General features: G+C 48.7%; 1 protein-coding gene across 3 annotated transcripts in view; it reads right to left on the reverse strand.

Annotated features, from left to right (window-relative positions):
- The window catches only part of LOC113438931 (polycystin-1), a 210,331-nt gene that overhangs the window by 66,204 nt on the left and 125,555 nt on the right, over positions 1 to 18,572 (reverse strand). For all 3 annotated transcript variants that reach the window (XM_087912603.1, XM_087912602.1, XM_087912601.1), the window contains exons 21-29: positions 18,159 to 18,311; positions 17,162 to 17,306; positions 15,957 to 16,556; positions 15,009 to 15,165; positions 14,521 to 14,773; positions 11,200 to 11,395; positions 4,425 to 4,595; positions 2,137 to 2,280; positions 61 to 271 (exon numbers count right to left, since the gene is read on the reverse strand). In XM_087912603.1, the coding sequence (XP_087768729.1) occupies positions 61 to 271; positions 2,137 to 2,280; positions 4,425 to 4,595; positions 11,200 to 11,395; positions 14,521 to 14,773; positions 15,009 to 15,165; positions 15,957 to 16,556; positions 17,162 to 17,306; positions 18,159 to 18,311 (2,030 nt within the window). The remainder of the gene's footprint in view (positions 1 to 60; positions 272 to 2,136; positions 2,281 to 4,424; positions 4,596 to 11,199; positions 11,396 to 14,520; positions 14,774 to 15,008; positions 15,166 to 15,956; positions 16,557 to 17,161; positions 17,307 to 18,158; positions 18,312 to 18,572) is intronic.

Genomic DNA, 18,572 nt, shown 5'->3' on the forward strand with positions numbered 1-18,572 from the left:
TTTCAGCGGAGGTGGGGCAGTTCACCGGCACTTGGAGCACGTCCGCTGCTGGCGGCTCACCTGAAGTTGGCATCTGCCACAACCCCGTACCACACGGCATTGGCACAGAGGAAGAGGAAGATGAGGAGGCAGCAGCACGATGCTCTCTGGACCCGGGTGAAGCGACTGCGAGGGGGCCGGTCCCACAGGGAGAGCCAGATGTGCCTCTCAAAGAAACCCCGCTGCAGCTCGCCAATGAAGATCCGGAAGCAGCTCCTCAGGTCTGCCTCACCTGCAGAGAAAAAGAAATGGGCAGAACCTGCAGGGAGGCTGCAGGGCAGATGGGGGAGCGGTAGAGCAGGCGTCGCCAACCTTTTGGACCTCAGGGACCACCAAACTCATAATTTTAAATCCCGCAGACCAGAGACCCTGAGAAAACCCCCAAAGAAGTCTATAGGAAAATCCCCCCACCCCGTTTTCCTACCGATCGATCATTCTTTATTTGGGATCGCATGATACTGTCTCCAGCTCTGTTCTCAGGGGGAGAGAGACAGAGAGAGACTTTTGGCTTCATGCAAGGAAAGCAGCAGAAGCCGCAGAAGCCTTTCTTTCTCTCCCCCAAATTCCACCAGAAATGAATCTTTGCCAGTGCAGCCACTTGGAGCACGATGCCTCTTGGGCACAAAGACTAATTTCTGGCGGAGTTTGGGGGAGAGCAAGAAAGACTTTTGCTGCTTTCCTTGCGTGCAGCCAAAAGCAGAAGAAGAAAGAAGCGGAAAGAAGCAGCCTGGTGGCCAGGCCAGGTGCATGAATAGAGTGGGGCAAATTCCCCCTTTCCGCCCTTTCCCCTCTCCTCTCACTATCTGGTGTTGTTCGCAATGCAAGTGATGCAAGCCTTGTGTTCCTTTGGACCTTGTGGGCGGCATAGCCTTGTGTTCCCACGCAGCCTGGTTTAATTGCTTTGGGGGTGACATTTCTCTGCGAACCACCAACATTTTCTCACAGACCACCAGTGGTCCCCAGCCCACCGGTTGGTGACCACTGCTGTAGAGCACAGCTGGCTCAGGAATCCAGGGAGTTGAAGTCCGCAAGTCATAGAAAGGGCCATCGTTCCCCACCCCTGAGGTAAAGCGTGAAGTGGCAGAGGCGCTTCTCCTCCTGTTCCCCGTGCCTTAAGGGGCTACACTGTCCACAAGAATGGGAATCTGCTGGAGGAGACTGGCGTGGGCTTGTCCTCATTCCAATTCACTCCACCTGAGGGAGCAGAAGGGGAATCTCTTTGAGAAGATCAGTTGTGCTGATCTTAAAGAGTGCTGCACTTTCACGATCGGTGTTTCCCTTCCCACAAAAGGGGCATCTGATCTGGGGCAGCCATTTTGTCTTGCTGGGAAGACTCAAGTCAAGCATGGCTATTAGCTCCCTCAGGCTGGATCCTTCTGGATCCCCCTTCCTCTTCTGCTGAGCCAGTTTTTCTTTCTTTCTTTCTTTCTTTCTTTCTTTCTTTCTTTCTTTCTTTCTTTCTTTCTTTCTTTCTTTCTTTCTTTCTTTCTTTCTTTCTTTCTTTCTTTTCCTTCCTTCCTTCCTTCCTTCCTTCCTTCCTTCCTTCCTTCCTCCTTTCCTTCCTTCCTTCCTTCCACCTACCCACCCACCCATCCATTTTTGGGGGGTCTTTTAATGACCCTGTAATTCCTTGCATCAGGATGGAGTTGGAGCAACTGAATGGAGCTGAGTGTTTACTGGCCGGATGCCCTTCCTGTCTCCAATGGAGAATTCACAGCTGATTGTGCTCAGAGAGAGAAATATCTGCCACTACCTAGGATCAAACTCAGATCGTGAGACAAGAGCTCCACCTCTAGACCGCTGCACTATCCATCCATCCATCTATCCATCCATCTCAATGTACACACACTGCCCATCTCACTGCTACAGCTACTTGGGGTGGCTTTACAGCATGATTAAAAAGGTAACCCCAAAGAATGAAAACTTCAGAAAGATGAAGCGAAGTCTATGAACCCAGAGGCCAGGCAGCGTGGGGGTGTGGACCGTTTCTCTATTCAGGCAGCCACCCCCACGGTTGAGCTCCCCAACCGGGGCAAAGCAGTGACCCAGCAGAGGCTCCAAGGGGCACCCGGGGCCGGCTCACGCTGTCCCACTCACTGGCAGCAAAGACCTCCTTCTCCACCAGGCCGTCGTTCTCCAGGCTGTCCACCGACAGCCAGTCGTTCACCAAGAAGTGGTAGCTCTTGTAGGTCTGCAAGTCCCTGACAATGACGTGCTGCAGAAACCAAGCTGGGCTGAGTCCTGAAAAGCAGACGGAGAGACGGTTCAGCCAGGCCGAAGGTCTACGGAGATTCTCAGTCATTCAGGTCATGGTTGTCCCAAGGTGTTTTTCCAGGAGGCAGCTGGACTTCCTTTGTTTTACCTTGAAGACAGCTAAGAAGGCTCCCCCTCCATTTGCACCACTCAGGTGACCCTGAGGACACAGACAAACCTCCAAGGGGCCTCAACGACCCTCTAAAAGGATGCAAACGACCAGCTGCCTGCAAGGAGTATAAATCCTTCCATTCCCCATCAACCAGGCAGAGCTGAAGAAGCTTCTTGGATGAGAAGAGAAAAGTCTTCAAAGAAAAACCAGAATAAGAAACTCCAGTGGCCTCCTGAAAAAAGCACCTTTGGGTTTAGCTAGGCCACTTTCTGGGTCTCCTTCCTATCAGTTTGGAAATGGCTACTAAGAACATCTGCCTCCTCTCCTTCCACCCCCTGCAAGTTGCGAATTCTCCCGTTATCTGTTGCGGTTCACCGGCAGCAGGTGTGGATGGCTGAGGTCTTGGAGAGCGCGGACTCCGATGAGGGGCCTGCGTGTGATGCAGGGATGGGGCCAGAACTATCAGGGAATGGAGTGCTGCCTTTGGAGATTGTGGGGGCTGGCAGCAGTGAGGAAGAGGTTCCCGAGGAGCCTGTGCCCAGGGCTGCTCGAAGGAAAGAGCAGCTGCAGCAGCACGGGCGACTCAGGAGTAAGGCTGCAAGGTGATGGCCCCTCCCTTAAGAGATAAAAGCCAGCTGAGAAACCAGAGTTCTTTGCAGGAAGCAAAGAAGTTTTTGCACTTAAGCCTTGTGGACGTTCAGAGTATCTTGGTTGGAGTTTGGAGAATCTTTGTGCTTGAACTATTTCTTGGCAATTTTATCTAGTGTTTTTGGCAGCCTTGCACAACCTTGGGAAGGCTCGTTCTTATCAGAGACAATTAGTTTGAAACAGCCTTTTAACTGGGAAGGAACGGAATTCGTCAAGAATCATTAAAAGGTTTTGCTGTTTCCTCTGTTTCGTGTTTGTTTCCTTGGAATAAGGTTTGGGTCAGAACATTTTCAGTCTTTATCGCTCCGGCAGTGTTAACAAGTCAGAACTATGTACTTGTTCTCTAAGGCAGGGGTCTCCAACCTTGGCCATTTTAGGACTTGTGGACTTCAACTTCCAGAATTCCTCAGCCAGCTTTGTCCACAAGTCTTAAAGTTGCCAAGGTTGGAGAGCCCTGCTCTAAGGCAACCTTTCTGGCTTTGTGGACTGGCAGCAGTGGTGGTGGTGTGTGTGTGTTTGTGTGTGTGAGAGAGAGATGGTTCTGTACAAGCAGTATACAGTCCGGTTCTGAACAGGCCACAGCCCAGTCCCTGCTCCAAGGGTCACTTGAACAATGCAATAAGCAGTATATAAATGTAATGCTAAATGCATAAATAAATTCTGGGCTCCAACTAATGGAAAAAGCCAAAAGTGAAACAGTCACTCCAATGGCCGGGTTTGCTTGGCTAAAAAGAAGAGGCCAAATGTCAGCATGCTATGGGAACCCAGCCATTTCTCAGCAGGTTGTGTGAACCAGGTCAATCTGTTAAGGCTTAGCGGACTTGTTTGGGCATCACGTGACACCCCAACATAGACACTGTCTTCGTTAACTTGGTCTAGAGGGGCTTGGCAGGTTGTGTGGGAAAAAGGAAGAGAGGAAGACAAAATTAGAGATGGGCTGCAAAGCAATGGAATACATGTTTATTGACGAGAATCTACACACACACACAACCCTTTGAGACAAACATTTATCATTATAAGTTCAAAAGTAACAGCATTAACAATAGCACTTAGACTTATCTACCACTTCACGGAACTTTCCAGCCCTCTCTAAGCGGTTTACAGAGTCAGCCTCTTGCCCCCAACAATCTGGGTCCTCATTTTACCCACCTCGGAAGGATGGGAGTCAACCTTGAACTGGTGAGGATCAAACTGCTGACAATCGGCAGAATTAGCTTGCAGTACTGAATTCTAACCACTGTGCCACCACGGCTCTCTTGACCAATGAAGACCAATGAAAAGCAGGGATTCCTTGCCCTTGATTTCATGTTGAGCCATAAATTCTGTACTTCAGCTGCCCAGCTAACCTGAAAACCCCGTTGTGTTTACTCACCTTTATTGTCATGCCAGATCCGGATCTTCCACACGCTGCCCAGGTTCCGCTCTGTGGCCACCTGGAAGATGTCGAGACTGTTGCGGCGAAAGGCATTCTCATCATCCAGGTGTCTGTGCCCGGATTTGCTATCCATCCCATACAAAGTGATCCCCACATGGGCTGTCGTCCCTGGGAAAAAAATGGAAAGAAGGAAGGGAGGGAGGGAGGGAAGGAAGGAGGGAGGAAGGAAGGAAGGAAGGGAGCAAGGAAGGGAGGGAGGAAGAAACAAAGGAACCAAGGAAGGAAGGAAAGAAGGGAGGGAGGGAGGTAGCAAGGAAGGAAAAAAACAAGAGAGGAAGGAAGCAAGGAAGCAAAGGAGGGAGGGAGGGAGGGAGGGAGGGAGGGAGGAAGGAAGGAAGGAAGGAAGGAAGGAAGGAAGGAAGGAAGGAAGGAAGGAAGGAAGGAAGGAAGGAAGGAAGGAAGGAAGGAAGGGGATGGAAAGAAGAATGGAAGGAAGGGAAGAAGGAAGAGATGGAGGGAAGGAGAAAGCAAGGGAGCAAGGGAGGGAGGAAGAAAGAATGGGAAGAAGAAATGAAGGAAGGAAGAAGAAGGGAGGGAGGCAAGGAGGAAGGAAAGAAGGAAGGAAGGAAGGAAGGAAGGAAGGAAGGAAGGAAGGAAGGAAGGAAGGAAGGAAGGAAGGAGAGGAGGGAGGGAGGAAGGAGGGGAAGGCATCTTAAATCGCAATTCTCTAAGCCCTGCCTCAAGAGCTTTACCAGAGCACCTTATAAAGTACAGAGGGGTCCCAAATCTGCCACTCGAATCAGAATTTGAAGCTGGCAGTTGGAACACAGCTGGGGCCCTGCTATCCTAATCACAAAACCATCACCATGGAAAATATTGTAATCATCCTGATTTCTACCACTTCAGTTCAAAGACCTTCAAACAGATGGAGAGGATGATGGAAATAATAAATAAATGTTAACTGTTTCGTATACTTTTCATGTCGACATCATTTATTTATGCACATATATAAACATACAAACAAAACCCAAAATAGACAACAGGTGTGAAAACGGCATCCCTGGAGTTGTTGAAAGCTGAGCAGCCGGCACATTACTTACATCAAGGAATTTAGCAGAAGGGGAATCTATCTCAGCTTTCACTTCTAAATCCCAAAACAGCATTCTGGTGTAAAGACTAAAGGTTGAATCATGGCAACTGGACCAAACTTTGTTAGTCTGAAACGCCTCGTTGCTCATCCAAGCAACTTCATCAGTCAGAGCAAAATTAGTGTACTTGCATTCCCACTCACGCTAGTAATACTATTACTAAATTTGCAGATGATACAACAGTGGTGGGACTTATCTCCGGGGGTTGGGGTGGGGATGAGTCTGCCTAGCGAGATGAGATGGATCGGTTGCTTTTGTGGTGTGGAGACAATAACTTGGTCCTCAACACCAATAAGACCAAGGAGCTTATAGTGGACTATAGAAGGAACAGATCAGACCTCCAGCCCTTGCTTATCAATGGAGACCGAGTGGAGCAAGAGGCCAGTTTTAAGTTTCTGGGTGTTAGCATAAAAAAGGACCTGACCTGTGGGGCTCACATCGCAGCCCTGGTCAAAAGGGCCCAGCAGAGATTAGACTACCTGAGGCTTCTCAGAAAACAAAAACCGAATGAAAAACTGTTGGTGATCTTCTACCGCTGCACCACAGAGAGTATCTTAACTGCACCTGTGTATAGTTTGCCAATTGCACTGGGGCAGATAGGAAAGCACTCCAGAGGGTTAATGTCTTTGCCCCTCAGAGGATCATGGGTTGCCCTCTCCCCTCTTTGGAAGAGCTTTATAGCTCCCGCTGTCTTTAAAAAGCTCAAAACATCCTCAAAGATCCCTCTCATCCTGGGAAAGCCTTTTTTTGAACTATTACCATCTGGCAGACAGTACAGAATAATAAAAACCAGGACAAATAGGCTGAAAAACAGCTTCTATCCCAGGGCAGTTGCTCCTTTGAATTCTGCTGTATAGTGCAGTGTTGGTGCAGTGTTGGGGGTTTTCGGTTCAATGTGTGGAGTGTGAGGGATGTGTGTTTGTGTTTGTTTTCATGGTCATGATGTGCACTGAGGATGGTGTTTGATTTCGCTGTATGAGGTACAATGGCAATAAAGGAAACGAAACTCTGGCTTTGCTTATGCTGTAACTATTTGGTTTTTATACCTTTTGCTATAAACGGAGTCGAGGGTCTTTCATTCCTAAATGCCCAAGCTGGGACAGGTCTGACAGATTGCTTTATAAAATCCCAGGAGGTGGCCTGGGTGATAGTCAATTTGCCTGGCATCTTTAGAGTGGAACAGATGTTGGTGCAATTCCAATTACCCCATCACTAGAAGAGTAAATATTATACAAAGCACATGTCATGTATGTACACGCCCATACATTTAAACTGCGTAATGTGTATTCTATTGCCAGCTAAGACTCGCCATAACTTCCAAAATTCACACAACCTAGTTCTGTAACTAAGCATTACGGAGAAGCCTATCAAAGTACTTCAGCGAACAAGGAAAACCATTTGCTCCTGAAGTTTGTTCCTTGGATATTTTGCAAGGAAATCAGCAAGGGTTTAGGGCTTTTTTTTAAAGACAAAAAAATAAGAGCTTACATCTTTTTTAAAAAAAAATAAAAAGACAAAAATTAAGAGCTTATATCATTCCCAAATGCTGTTGACAGCAGATGTAAGATGGCAGTCCATCTAATGTTTTTCTTCTGCCAACCAAAATCTAAAGTCAACAGAAAGTCTCATTTCCCATCACAACAGCTGTTGGCAGCTGCATAGTTTATTGAGGGAAAACAAGCCATTCCACAGCTATGGGACAATCATTTCAGAACGTTACAAAACTATGAATAAGCTTTCAAATTTGCCAGACATGCTCCCCAAGCTGGTGTGAAACAAATTCTAGGCTGCTTTAATAGAGGGATAGAATCAAGATCATGTGTGAAGCATTAACACTGCTTTATAAAGCCTTAGTAAGACCACACTTGGAATAATGCATCCAGTTTTGGTTACCACATTATAAAAAAAAGTTGCTGAGACCCTGGAAAGACTGCAGAGAAGAGCAACTAAGACGATTAAAGGCCCAGAGACTAAGACGCGTGAAGAATGATTGCAGGAATTGTATATGGGTAGTTTAGTGAAAAGGTGGACCAGGGGAGACATGATAGCAGTATTCCAGTATTTGAGGGGCTGCCACAAAGATGAGAGGCAACTTATTTTCCAAGGCACCTGAAGGTAGGACAAGAAACAATGGATGGAAACTAATTAAGCAGAGAAACAACCTGGAATTAAAGAGAAACAGTGAGAACAAGTCGATCAGTGTCTTCAGAAGTTGTGACTGCTTCATCACTGGAGGCTTTTAAAAACAGATTGGCCAGCCAACTGGTCTGGAATGATATATTTGTCACTTGTATCCTTACGATCTATATTGACTTTCCTAGTATGATTTGATTGCTTATTGTACCGTATGACTATCATTAAGTGTTGTACCTGATGATTCTTGACTCTTGATGGATGTATCTTTTCTTTTATGGACACTGAGAGCATTTGCACCAAAGACCAATTCCTTGTGTGTCCAATCACACTTGGTGTCATGCCCCTGTTAGAATCTGACTCAGAGGGAGAGGAGGAACAGCCGACAGGGAGTGGGAGTGTGGCTCTGGAGGTTGTGGAGGGAACTGGGGAAGGGCACAGGCCGGCTGGACATTCAGAGGAAGACCCAGGCCCATCCCCTCTTCATCCTAGGGCACGCAGGGAGGAGCGGACAAGGGAGAAATGTGAATGGTGTGGTCTACAGGGGAGGAAAGGGCCCTGATTCCCTTCATGGGCTGCAACTGGGAGGACAGTTTAAAAGGACAAAGTGCGCATGGCCCAGTGCTGGAAGCAAAGTGTGAAATAATTCTAGTCTGTCAGTTCTTATCTGAGTTCTGGCGTCCTTCCCAGTGTGTGTATTTTGATATCTGTGGACGTGTTCCAGCCCTTATCCTGCCTTGTCTCATTCATTGCTTCAGTGTGGTTTGTGTTGTTTTTGTTCTATTTATAATTTATATGTATTTTGAGTTTGAACAGAATGTCTTCCTTTTCACAACTGTTCATGGGGGAGTTTTTTCTCCAGTAAATGATAATTGGACCTTGGAGGCCAAGTTGAAAGAATTAAAGTTGCTTTTGTATCCCACCCTGGGTCATCACACTTGGCCAATAAAGAATTCTATCTATCTACCTATTCTATCTATCAATATAGGGCTGTGATGGCGAACCTATGGCATGCATGCCAGAGGTGGCACACAGAGCCCCCTCTATGGGCAGGCGAGTCATCGCCAGCTGCTCTTCTGGTTTCTGGTGAAAAATAGCCTGAAAAACAACCTGAAAAACAGCCAAAAAACAGGCATGGACGCACCGGACAGCTGGATCTTCAGGTTTCTGGCACTCCGGCATGCACACAGGCACACGCATGCATGTGTGTTCTGGTTTGGGCACTCAGTGCCGAAAAAGTTTGCTATCATTGATATAGGGTATAGCTGTGATGGTGAACCTAGGGCACTCATGCCACAGGTGGCACACAGAGCCATTTGTGCAGGCACGCGAGCCCCAGCCAAACTTACCAGCACTGCACATGCGTGTGCCTCCCAGCTGATTTTCGGCCCGTTTGAGGCAGTTTTCAGCCTCCCAGAGGGTCGAGGGAAGCCTCTGCAGCCTCAGGAGGCTGAAAAACGGGCCTTCCGGAAATACCAGAAGTGCCCGTTTTCAGCCTCCAGAGGGGCTCTGGAGTCCCGGGGAAGCCATTTTCACCCTCCTGGGGGCTCAAAGGAAGCCCCTGCAGCCTTGGGAGGCTGAAAAACAGGCCCGTTTTGGCACTTTTGGTATTTCTTTCAAGCCTCTGGGAGGGTAAAAATGGCCTCCACCGAGCACCTCTGGAGCACCTCTGGAGTCTGAAAATGGGCACTTCCGGTATTTCTGGAAGGCCCTTTTTCAGCCTCCTGAGGCTGTGGAGGCTTCCCTCGAGCCTCTAGGAGGCTGAAAAAGGCCTCAAACGGGCCAAAAATCAGGTGGGAGGCACATGCGTGCGCAGTGCAGGTAAGGGAGGCATGGGAGGCGCAGGGAGGTGTTGCGCACACATGCGTGTGGGGGGGTGCATTGCATTGTGAGCGCTGGCATGCGCACGCTTTCAGCACACCACAACAAAAAAGTTTGCCATCACGGGGGTATAGGGTCTTCTGCTTGAGCCGGGGGTTAGACTAGAAGACCTCTAAGGGTCCCTTCCAACTCATTTATTTTGTTATTCTGTTATATCTTGCGCCTGATGGTCTTGTCTCAAAGCCTGTTGGGTGACACTTCGGCTAATTTAAGAAAAGAGGGGGATATAGAGATTCCTACTCCCCAAGACGCCATTCGCCAGATACTTCAGAGGGCGTTTTTTAAAAAAAAACTTTGGCAAATACAGGAATCTGCTTTTCTACGGGGCGCTTCCTCTGCAGGATCAGATTGCTGGGACCTTGGAGCAGCCACTTCCTCATTGGTGTGAGCCCGGGACAGTTGCCTCTCCAAACAGGAGCACCGGATCCAATATTCATTATCTTGCCAATGTTCTAATGGGAGGGGATATTTGTTCTGGAGGTTTTCCTGCCAAGGAGGCCTGTGTTCCTTAACAGCTGCCAGATGTTCTCCATTCCTGCCCTTGCTTACTGGACAATCCAGGATAGAGAGCTAGAGAGAGGAGGGACTTTTTCCAGTCCGCTGCCCTTCGGATACCTTAAGATTGCAGCTGAAGCTTTCTCCAGACAGTCCAAGTCAAAGTCGAGGGTTGGCCATTACACACAGAAAATCTAGATCCAGGGCCTCCGACCTTGGCCACTTTAAGCCTGGTGGACTTCAACTCCCAGGAGCAAAGCTGGCTGGGGAATTCTGGGAGTTGAAGTCCGCCAGGCTTAAAGTGGCCAAGGTTAGAGACCCCAGATCTAAAGGGCATCATATGAAGCAGGACTCACAGTTACCATAACCAAAAGGAATTCTTTCACATGTGAATCTCAGAGTTCTTCTTCAACAAGATTTATTAAGACGGATAGAGTCAAGATTTTAGCAACTAAACTATTTCCGGTTTTGACCCCAGTTTTGAAACCACCCAGAGTTTCTGGGAATTGGGCGGCAGTATTTATTATTAATTTATCCTCCAATTCATTCGGGTGGAGTCTGTCTTAGTCAGCAAGGAAGTGGTTGTTTGCATTAATAAGTTAGTAGGTTTACAAAACCACCTCCTAAGTCCTTATCAGTCTATGAGTGGACTGTGACATCTGGTTTACAGCAGTGGTGTTGCAAAAACACAAAATAAAAGTCAAGAGACTTTGGTTTGGTCCATTGCTACAACGTGACCTCACTGCCCAAGTCCTTGCAGCCTTCTGATAGGTTGGAAACACAGAGCACGACCTGCAGCTGTGAAAAAGGGAGCCCATTCTGGAATAAATGGATGGAGTGGTACAGTTGTACGTCCCAACAGCCTCTCCAAGTGATTTTGCATTTTTTTTTGCTTGGGTTTGCACATATTATTTAATAGAGGACTCATGCATTGACAAAGCACTCTATGGTTTTAAGAAAAAGACAGCCCTACCCCCCACCCTCAAGAGATAAGCAGAGAAGGGGCTCCAGGGAACACCCTCCCCCATGATATGGGGACAGAATCCAGCCTCAGTCCCAAGGAGGGCTCACCTGCATTCCTCAAAGCCTAGCCAAGAGGGATCACAGATACTCACCTGACCCTTTGCCCCAGCCTGTCTTCACCAAGATTTCGTATCTGTACAGCCCGTTCTTCCCGCAGAAAGGGATCGACCCCACACGGCTGATGTCGATCAGATCCAGTTTGTGCACAATCACAGCTGCCATGGAGTAGGTCACCAGACAGACAACGCAGGTCAGCAGAACGATATAATTGAGCCCGGGGCCTGGAGGCTGAAGGGAAAGGCAGGGCAACATGTCAGAGAGCCATAACTTCCTGCTGCTTACCAGGCCGACGTTCTGCCAGTGCGAAAAATCCACACTTCAGATGAATTTTAACAGATAACAGATAATCAGAGTTGGAAGGGACCTTGTAGGTCATCTAGTCCAACCCCCCGCCCAAGCAGGAGACCCTACACCATTTCTGATAAATGGCAACCCAATCTCTTCTTGAAAGCTTCAAGGGACGAAGTTCCCACAACTTCCAAGGGCAAGCTGATTTTGGCAGTAAATGATCTGAGCACCCCTACCCAGGAACCTACCTCTATCACGGTTAAAAACAAAACAAAACAGGACCAATTTAACTGTATTATATACTATTGTACCCTTTGAATATTTTCAGGATGTCTGATAATGCATTGTTAATATCCTCCCAATTGATAATCTGGGCATTGGGTGTTTGTGTGCCTCTGTGTGTGTTCAGTGTTCATATTATCTATTGGGGAGGAAATTAAGAATATTGGACATCATCGAAATATTCAAAGGGTGAAACGATCGTTCTGGCTGCTTCTGTGCCACCTGGCCAGGAGTGGAAGAATCCAAAAGAGAAGCCCGAGAAACAGGCTTTGATCCAGCTCAGGGGGCAGGAGGAGAGATTAAGCCTTCACCTTAGAGGGACATGGGGGCTCAGTGGCTAAGATGCTGAGCTTGTCGATCAGAAAGGTTGGCAGTTCAGTGGTTCGAATCCCCAGTGCCATGTAACGGAGTGAGCTCCCCTTACTTGTCCCAGCCTACCGGTTCGAAAGCACGTAACAAATGCAAGTAGAAAAATAGGGACCACTTTGGTTGGGTGGACAATTTGGGATTTGTGGGGTTCCAAATATCCCCCCAAAAAGGGAGAAGCACGCCCAAATTTTGAAAAAAAATAAGAAGTCAAGGCATGCGGAGGATGCAGCAGTTTGCACAAGAAAAGCCTTCTCCAAACAGCAGAGGATCTGAAGGAACCAATCCTTGCCACTGGGCCAGCCACTGAAGATGCTTAAAGATAGCAACAAGTGAAAGGAGGAAAGACCCCCCTGGAGTGGGCCAAGGGCCACAAAGCAGTGGGTGAGGGTCCCGTCTCCAGGGGAACACCATCGGTAAACCTTTGCTCTCCGGCCTTGTCCATGATAGTGTCCAGCACTATCCCTGGTTTGGTGTGCACCCTGAGAGCTGTGAAAACCCAGGTCTTCATGCAAACCTTTGGGAACAAGGGAACTAGATGATGCTCCCGAATGGTGCTGCTTTGTGGTTCATTCTTAATTCTCTTTAGCCTCAGTGGCGCAATGGTTAGAGTGGAGTACTGCAGGCTATTTCTGCTGACCCCAGCTGACTGCAATTTGGCAGTTCAAATCCCACCAGGCTCAAGGTTGACTTAGCCTTCCTGCCAGATCCGTGTATCTCTCATTTCTTCAATGTAAGAAGGGGGGGTGGGGGGAGAGACTGATAAAGATATCCTTCTTGATGTAACTTGAATATATTTAATCTTATATCGAATTTGTATAACCTACACATGATACAACAGAGGGATGAAACCCAGATGGCCGGAACCCATCACCTCTGGGAGAGACAGCCAGGAGATGAAGAGACCATAAAAATTCCACAGTGAGACGTGTCCTGGGAAACCCTGGAAAAGATCGTTCTAAAAAGGGGGTGGGGGGGAATTAACATGTTGGCTCTTTGTTTCACTAAATACACATCAGGATAAGGAGAGGGGTTTTAAACGCCCTTATCTATCTCTGCATGCCTGAGAGACCTTAGACGCTGCTTTGGACCCGCTCCATGAATTGTCTCATCTCAATAAAGGATTCCTTTTGATACGTTTTCAGAAGTTCATTCTTGTTGATTGAATGGGAAAAGTTCTGTAGCCTGACACCTCCGTCCTTCCGAGGTGGGTAAAATGGGGGCCCAAATTGCTGGGGGCAATACTGGCTCTGTGTTCTGGCTCTGAAAACTGCTTAGAGAAGGCTGTAAAGCACTGTAAAGCAGGATATAAGTCTAAGTGCTATTGCTACTGCTATCTTGTAGTATACAGTGGCCATATTTTCTGGGAAGAACTAAAGGATCATTCTAACAAAAGGGCCAATTTGAAAGAAATTCATACACACACACACACACACACACACACACACACACACATGCATGCACACACACACACACACGTTTTCTTAAGTTTTCATGGGTATTTACATGTATGGTATTCAGCTTTGTTCGGGTATTTTCCCACGTCATTATACTTGTGCTTTTAAAGTTGTAGCAGTTGTAGAACACAGCAAACTCCAAGACCAATAAACACAGACCAAGACTCCCAACCTATCAGGATGAAGAAAAAACCATTCTGGCACAGCAGATGGCTAGCCCCAAATTTAAAACAAAAACGGCTGTGAAAGTCTGACTCACAGACGAACACAACACAGAAGCCTGATGATGGCAGATGAGATTCTGCCGAAATGTTGCTACAACTTTAAAAGCACAACTATAATGACGTGGGAAAATACCCGAACAAAGCTGAATGCTATATATATATATAATTTTTAAATATTTGTAACTTTGCTTTATAAAGGAAAGTTCAAGAGCAAAAAAAACTTTTATAAAAAAGCATATTCTAATAGAAATAGCTAAAATCAAACAATATATGTAAATTTATTTTAAAAACCATTCAATTTCCATATTTTTCACGTGGACGCCAAAGTCCGTACATTAAAGCAGGACCATTTGTGCGGTAAAAGTTAGCTGATGGAAGTGAAGGGCAAAGGTTTTTGAAAAATGAAGACATTTAAAAGGCAGCTTCCTGAAATGAAGGGCTGTCCCTTGTGACCAAGACAGAGGTCACCATACTTCTAGGTTTGGCCTGTGAGCCATTTCGGTTGACGTGACCAGATGGAGAAATTCCACCTTTCCATTTGCGGCTGGGTCGCCCATTCCACAGGAAGAGGCTTTTAAGGAAGGATCGGACCCATCCGCCAACTTTCATGCAAGAGGAGAAGTGAGTTTCTCTGATCCAAAAATAACAGCAGCCACCGCCAAGGTACAACAAATTAAAAACAGAAGCAGTGCGTAACACCGAGAGCATCCATCAAAGCTCCACTCCCTTCACTCACTGGCTTTATGAACTGCACAGAGTGCGAGGGGACGAAGAGGCTCGCCCCGAAAGCGGTCAGGTGCTGGGTTAAGCACAGGGCCTTCTCCGGAGTGGCCCCTTCCAAGGGAGCCATGCCCTCCGTCTTCCAGCGGGCCTCTTCCGTGTTGAAATACTGGCACAGGGAGCTGTACAGACCCAGAGTCACCTCCACGGGGGACCACACGAAATGGTTGGTGATGTTCAAGTGATGGTCTCTCACTGTGTCTGCAATCCTAAATCAAGAGAAGGAACATGTCACCTGGTGGGGCAGGACAGAGCGGCCACGTGGCTCACTTGCCCCCACGTATCTAGCAGGCCGCGGCCACGGTGGGCAGAAAGCTTCCTCGCCCGCCACTCTTTTGGATCTCCTGCATTGGCCATCATTGACCTCACAGCACCAGAAAAATGCACCACAACAGGTGCCCTCCCACCTCACTTCCTCCCTGTGGCCCCAGAGGTCCCACTCACCCCGGGGGAACAAAGAGGGTGTAGCGCCGTGGGTCGCCCTGCGGCCCCTCCTTCATGTCCTCCAGAGAGATCTCCTTGGAGGCCGTGCAGTTGCGCTCAGGGGAGTGGAAGAGACAGACGGCAAGAAACGGCTCCTTTTCCCGGGAGACGTAACGATCTGGAAGACAGGAGAGACGGTGGGGAGGGGTCCCAGCTAAGAGAGGGGTTTCCTAGCCAGAGGCTCACCAGTCTATCCAGGCATGGCTTTTTGGAAACCAGGAAGGGCAGAGAAGCAGGGAGCGGCTTCAGCAGGAGACATTCTGGAGCTCTTCAAGAGGGCTGTCTTCTTTTTCTTTTTTTCATTCCTCCCTTCCTCCCTCCCTCCTTCTTTCGCAGACATCAAGATTGAAATGATGACGAATTATGGATTTGATTATATGTCAGGGATATGGGAAGCAGAGATCGTTTGTTGTATTTTGAGAGAAAGTGATAAGTTACCAAAATTGCTGACATCTGTTGTGGTGAAGGAGGATATGATAACTTTATCCATTTCTCTTCTTTTTCTTTTCTATCTTTCTATCTTTCTATCTTTCTATCTTTCTATCTATCTATCTATCTATCTATCTATCTATCTATCTATCTATCTATCATCTGCACCTTCTATTTTTCTTTTCTATTCTTTTACAGTATTTTTGTTTAGTTTTTATTGTTGTAAGTCGTAATTTTTAATAAAATAGTTGTAAAAAACAAAGAGTGGCCTCAAAGTTGTGCAAGCTGTGATATTCACCTTCCCAAGGGATCTCTCGAACATGATCTTCCTGCCCTGGACAGGGGCCTGACTAGATGACCCCTCCCTCCCTCTGATTCTGTGCTTCCTTGAGCTCCTGAAGAAGACCGGAGGGCTAGACCCAAGGCTGGTAATTCCGAGAGGCCAACAAATCTAGCGGGGTGTCTCCACCGGGCACCTACCTGTGGCAATGCTGAAGGTGATCTGGAAGTACAGCCCGGCTTCCGTGTTGCTGTTCTCCATCGAGACCACCACGTGCACCGAATTCTTCTCCTCCACCACCACTGTGCCCACGGTGATGTTCTTCGGCCCAGAGTCCACAACCGCCACGGTGATGGCCTTTTCCAGATCCAGGCTACCAACCGCTATTTCTGTGCCGTTGCTGGTCTGGAACTCCATGGAGGCCACTTCGGAGGAGACGCTGTGGTTGGTGATGTAGCCAAAGGGAAAGGGGTTGTAGTCAACGTGGAAGATGACCTGGATGACGTCCGCCAGGTCAGAGAAGGTGGCTCGGAAGGCCTGGGGGATGGAGAACTGGCACTTCTGGGTGTCCCTGTAGCAGAGCAGGGCACGGGGGTTGGCTCGCTTCCCTCTGGCTGTGATGTTGCTCCTGGCCAGCTCCAGGGGCTCCTCGTTGAGCACTCGGGACTTCATTAGGATGCGCATCAAGTCAGTGGACAAGGTGTAGGCTTTGGAAGCCACCTGCTCCCGATTTGGGGCGCTATAGAGCTCCTGTCGCTCGGACTCCTGGGAAACGGCGTTGACAAGGTGGATCAAGTCTCCTGCAAACACAACCCACCAAAATCAGGGCCAGAAGCCTTGCTGGCATGCAAAGCAGGGGTGGGCTTCAAAAATTTCAGCAAGGGGTCAACCATTTCCTCTGCCCGGTTGCTGGGTGGGTGTGGCCATGGTGGGTGTGGCCTAGTCAGCCTCCTGCACCACGGTGGGGGGGGCGTGGTTTCGCCCTCCCCGGGCTCCGGAGGCTTTCCTTGAGCCTCTGGGAGGGGAAGAACGGCCTCCCCCAGGCTCCGGAGGCCCTCTGGAAGCCAGAAACAGGTCTGTTTCCAGACGTCCAGGAGGGCCATTTTTCACCCTCGCAGAGCCTCCGTGCAGACCCAGCACTTACCCGCATCCAAAATAGGCCACGTGGAGACTCCTGGGAGGGGAGCGGTGGGGTAGGCGGGACCAGCTGGTTGGTTCAGCAAAGCAGATGTAAATTTAACATCCGGTTCGTCTGAATCAGCCCGAACCGGTAGAATCCCATCCCTGCCCCCTTCTCTTTGCTCTGAAGTTTGGAGAAGCAACCAAGATGGGTGTGTTTCAGGGTGCCCGGACACCATTCCTTGTGGGACCAGCCCCACCTTCCTCTGTGGGGGGGAGGGCTTACCCATAATATCGAGGATGTTGTCAGCAATGGCTTTGGGGGTCATGGTTCCTTGCAGGGTCTCTCCTTGAAGAATAGTCATCATCGTTTCGAGCTTCCTCAAAGTTTTTGTCAGGCAAGACCGACAGACAAATTCCTTACTGGCCACCTGCGAATCCCAAGCACAGGGCAAGCAAGTCAGGACACAAAAGGTTTTTGGCCCCCAGGGTGCCTGAGTGCCTCACACACCGGACTCAACTGGCTCTCCTTTAGGATACGTTTGGGTTCATTTAGAAAAGACGAGCAAGGAAGAGAGAAAGTAGGAAGCAGGAAGGGAGGCTAAGGAGGAAATCACCCGAGACAGAGAAGGGGAACGATGGCCCTTTTATTATGACTTGTGGACTTCAACTCCCAGAAGTCCTGAGTCAGCCAAGCTGGCTCAGGACTTCTGGGAGTTGAAGTCCACAAGTCATAATAAAAGGACCATCCGTTCCCAGTGATGGGTTTCAAATTTTTTACCACCAGTTCTGTGGGTGTGGCTTGGCGGGTGCATTTTGCACGCGCGGAAGGTTTCCTACTAACCTTCTCCTGCAGCACTACACTCTCCCTGTTCAACAGCTGACCTCACGGTAATCGGTAATCGGCTGTGCCACGTGAAGCGGCTGAGGTTGAAAAGCAGGAAATAAAGCTCAGTATAGAGGGGCGGGGGGGCCCAGTGGGTGGGCCCAGCAGCAGCTGATCGTCGGAGCTAACCAATTCATTCACAGATGGTCCTCGAAGCTACTGGTTTGGCCAAACCAGACCGAACCAGTAGAATACCACCACTGATCGTTCCCCACCTCTGACTTAAGACTTCCTGCCTGCTCTCTGTTTCTACTCTCAGCCCATTTTAAACCAGGGAAGCTCACCGCCGCCCTTCCCACATGATTCACAACATACTGGCTTGTGAAGCAGATTTGAGGCAGTCTAAGCACCCCCCCCCCATCCATCCCAGCCTTCTCCCTGTGCCCAAAACGCCTACCATACACTGGGCCAGCGCAGCCACAATCTGTCGGATGTCATCCACCGTGTTGACGTTTAAGGAGGTCAGGGTTTTGGTAACATTTTTCCGGATCCAGATCTGGAGGGGGGCATCGGGCTCGGCTCCCAGCTTTGGATACATCGAAGATTCGTGCTTTGGGTAGGAGGACAGAAAATGAAAAGTCAGCTTCTATCAGATCTTGAAGGAAGCAGGAGAGGAAACAGGTCTCCCGAGGAGGCAGTCTGCAAGAAGAGAAGCTCAAAGGCCGGCTGGAGTTTTCCTTACACCAAACCAGGGTGTAAATCCAGAGAGCAGCACCTTCCACTGTGGCCAAGACTGCCTACCAACTAGAAGCCAATGTCCAGCGACTCTGTGGGTGTCCAAAACAGAGATGGCAAGACCCCATCAAGCAAG

Source organism: Pseudonaja textilis, chromosome 14 (assembly GCF_049901715.1).
Source record: "Pseudonaja textilis isolate UNSWEBS1 chromosome 14, rPseTex1.2, whole genome shotgun sequence".
Taxonomy (NCBI): domain Eukaryota; kingdom Metazoa; phylum Chordata; class Lepidosauria; order Squamata; family Elapidae; genus Pseudonaja; species Pseudonaja textilis.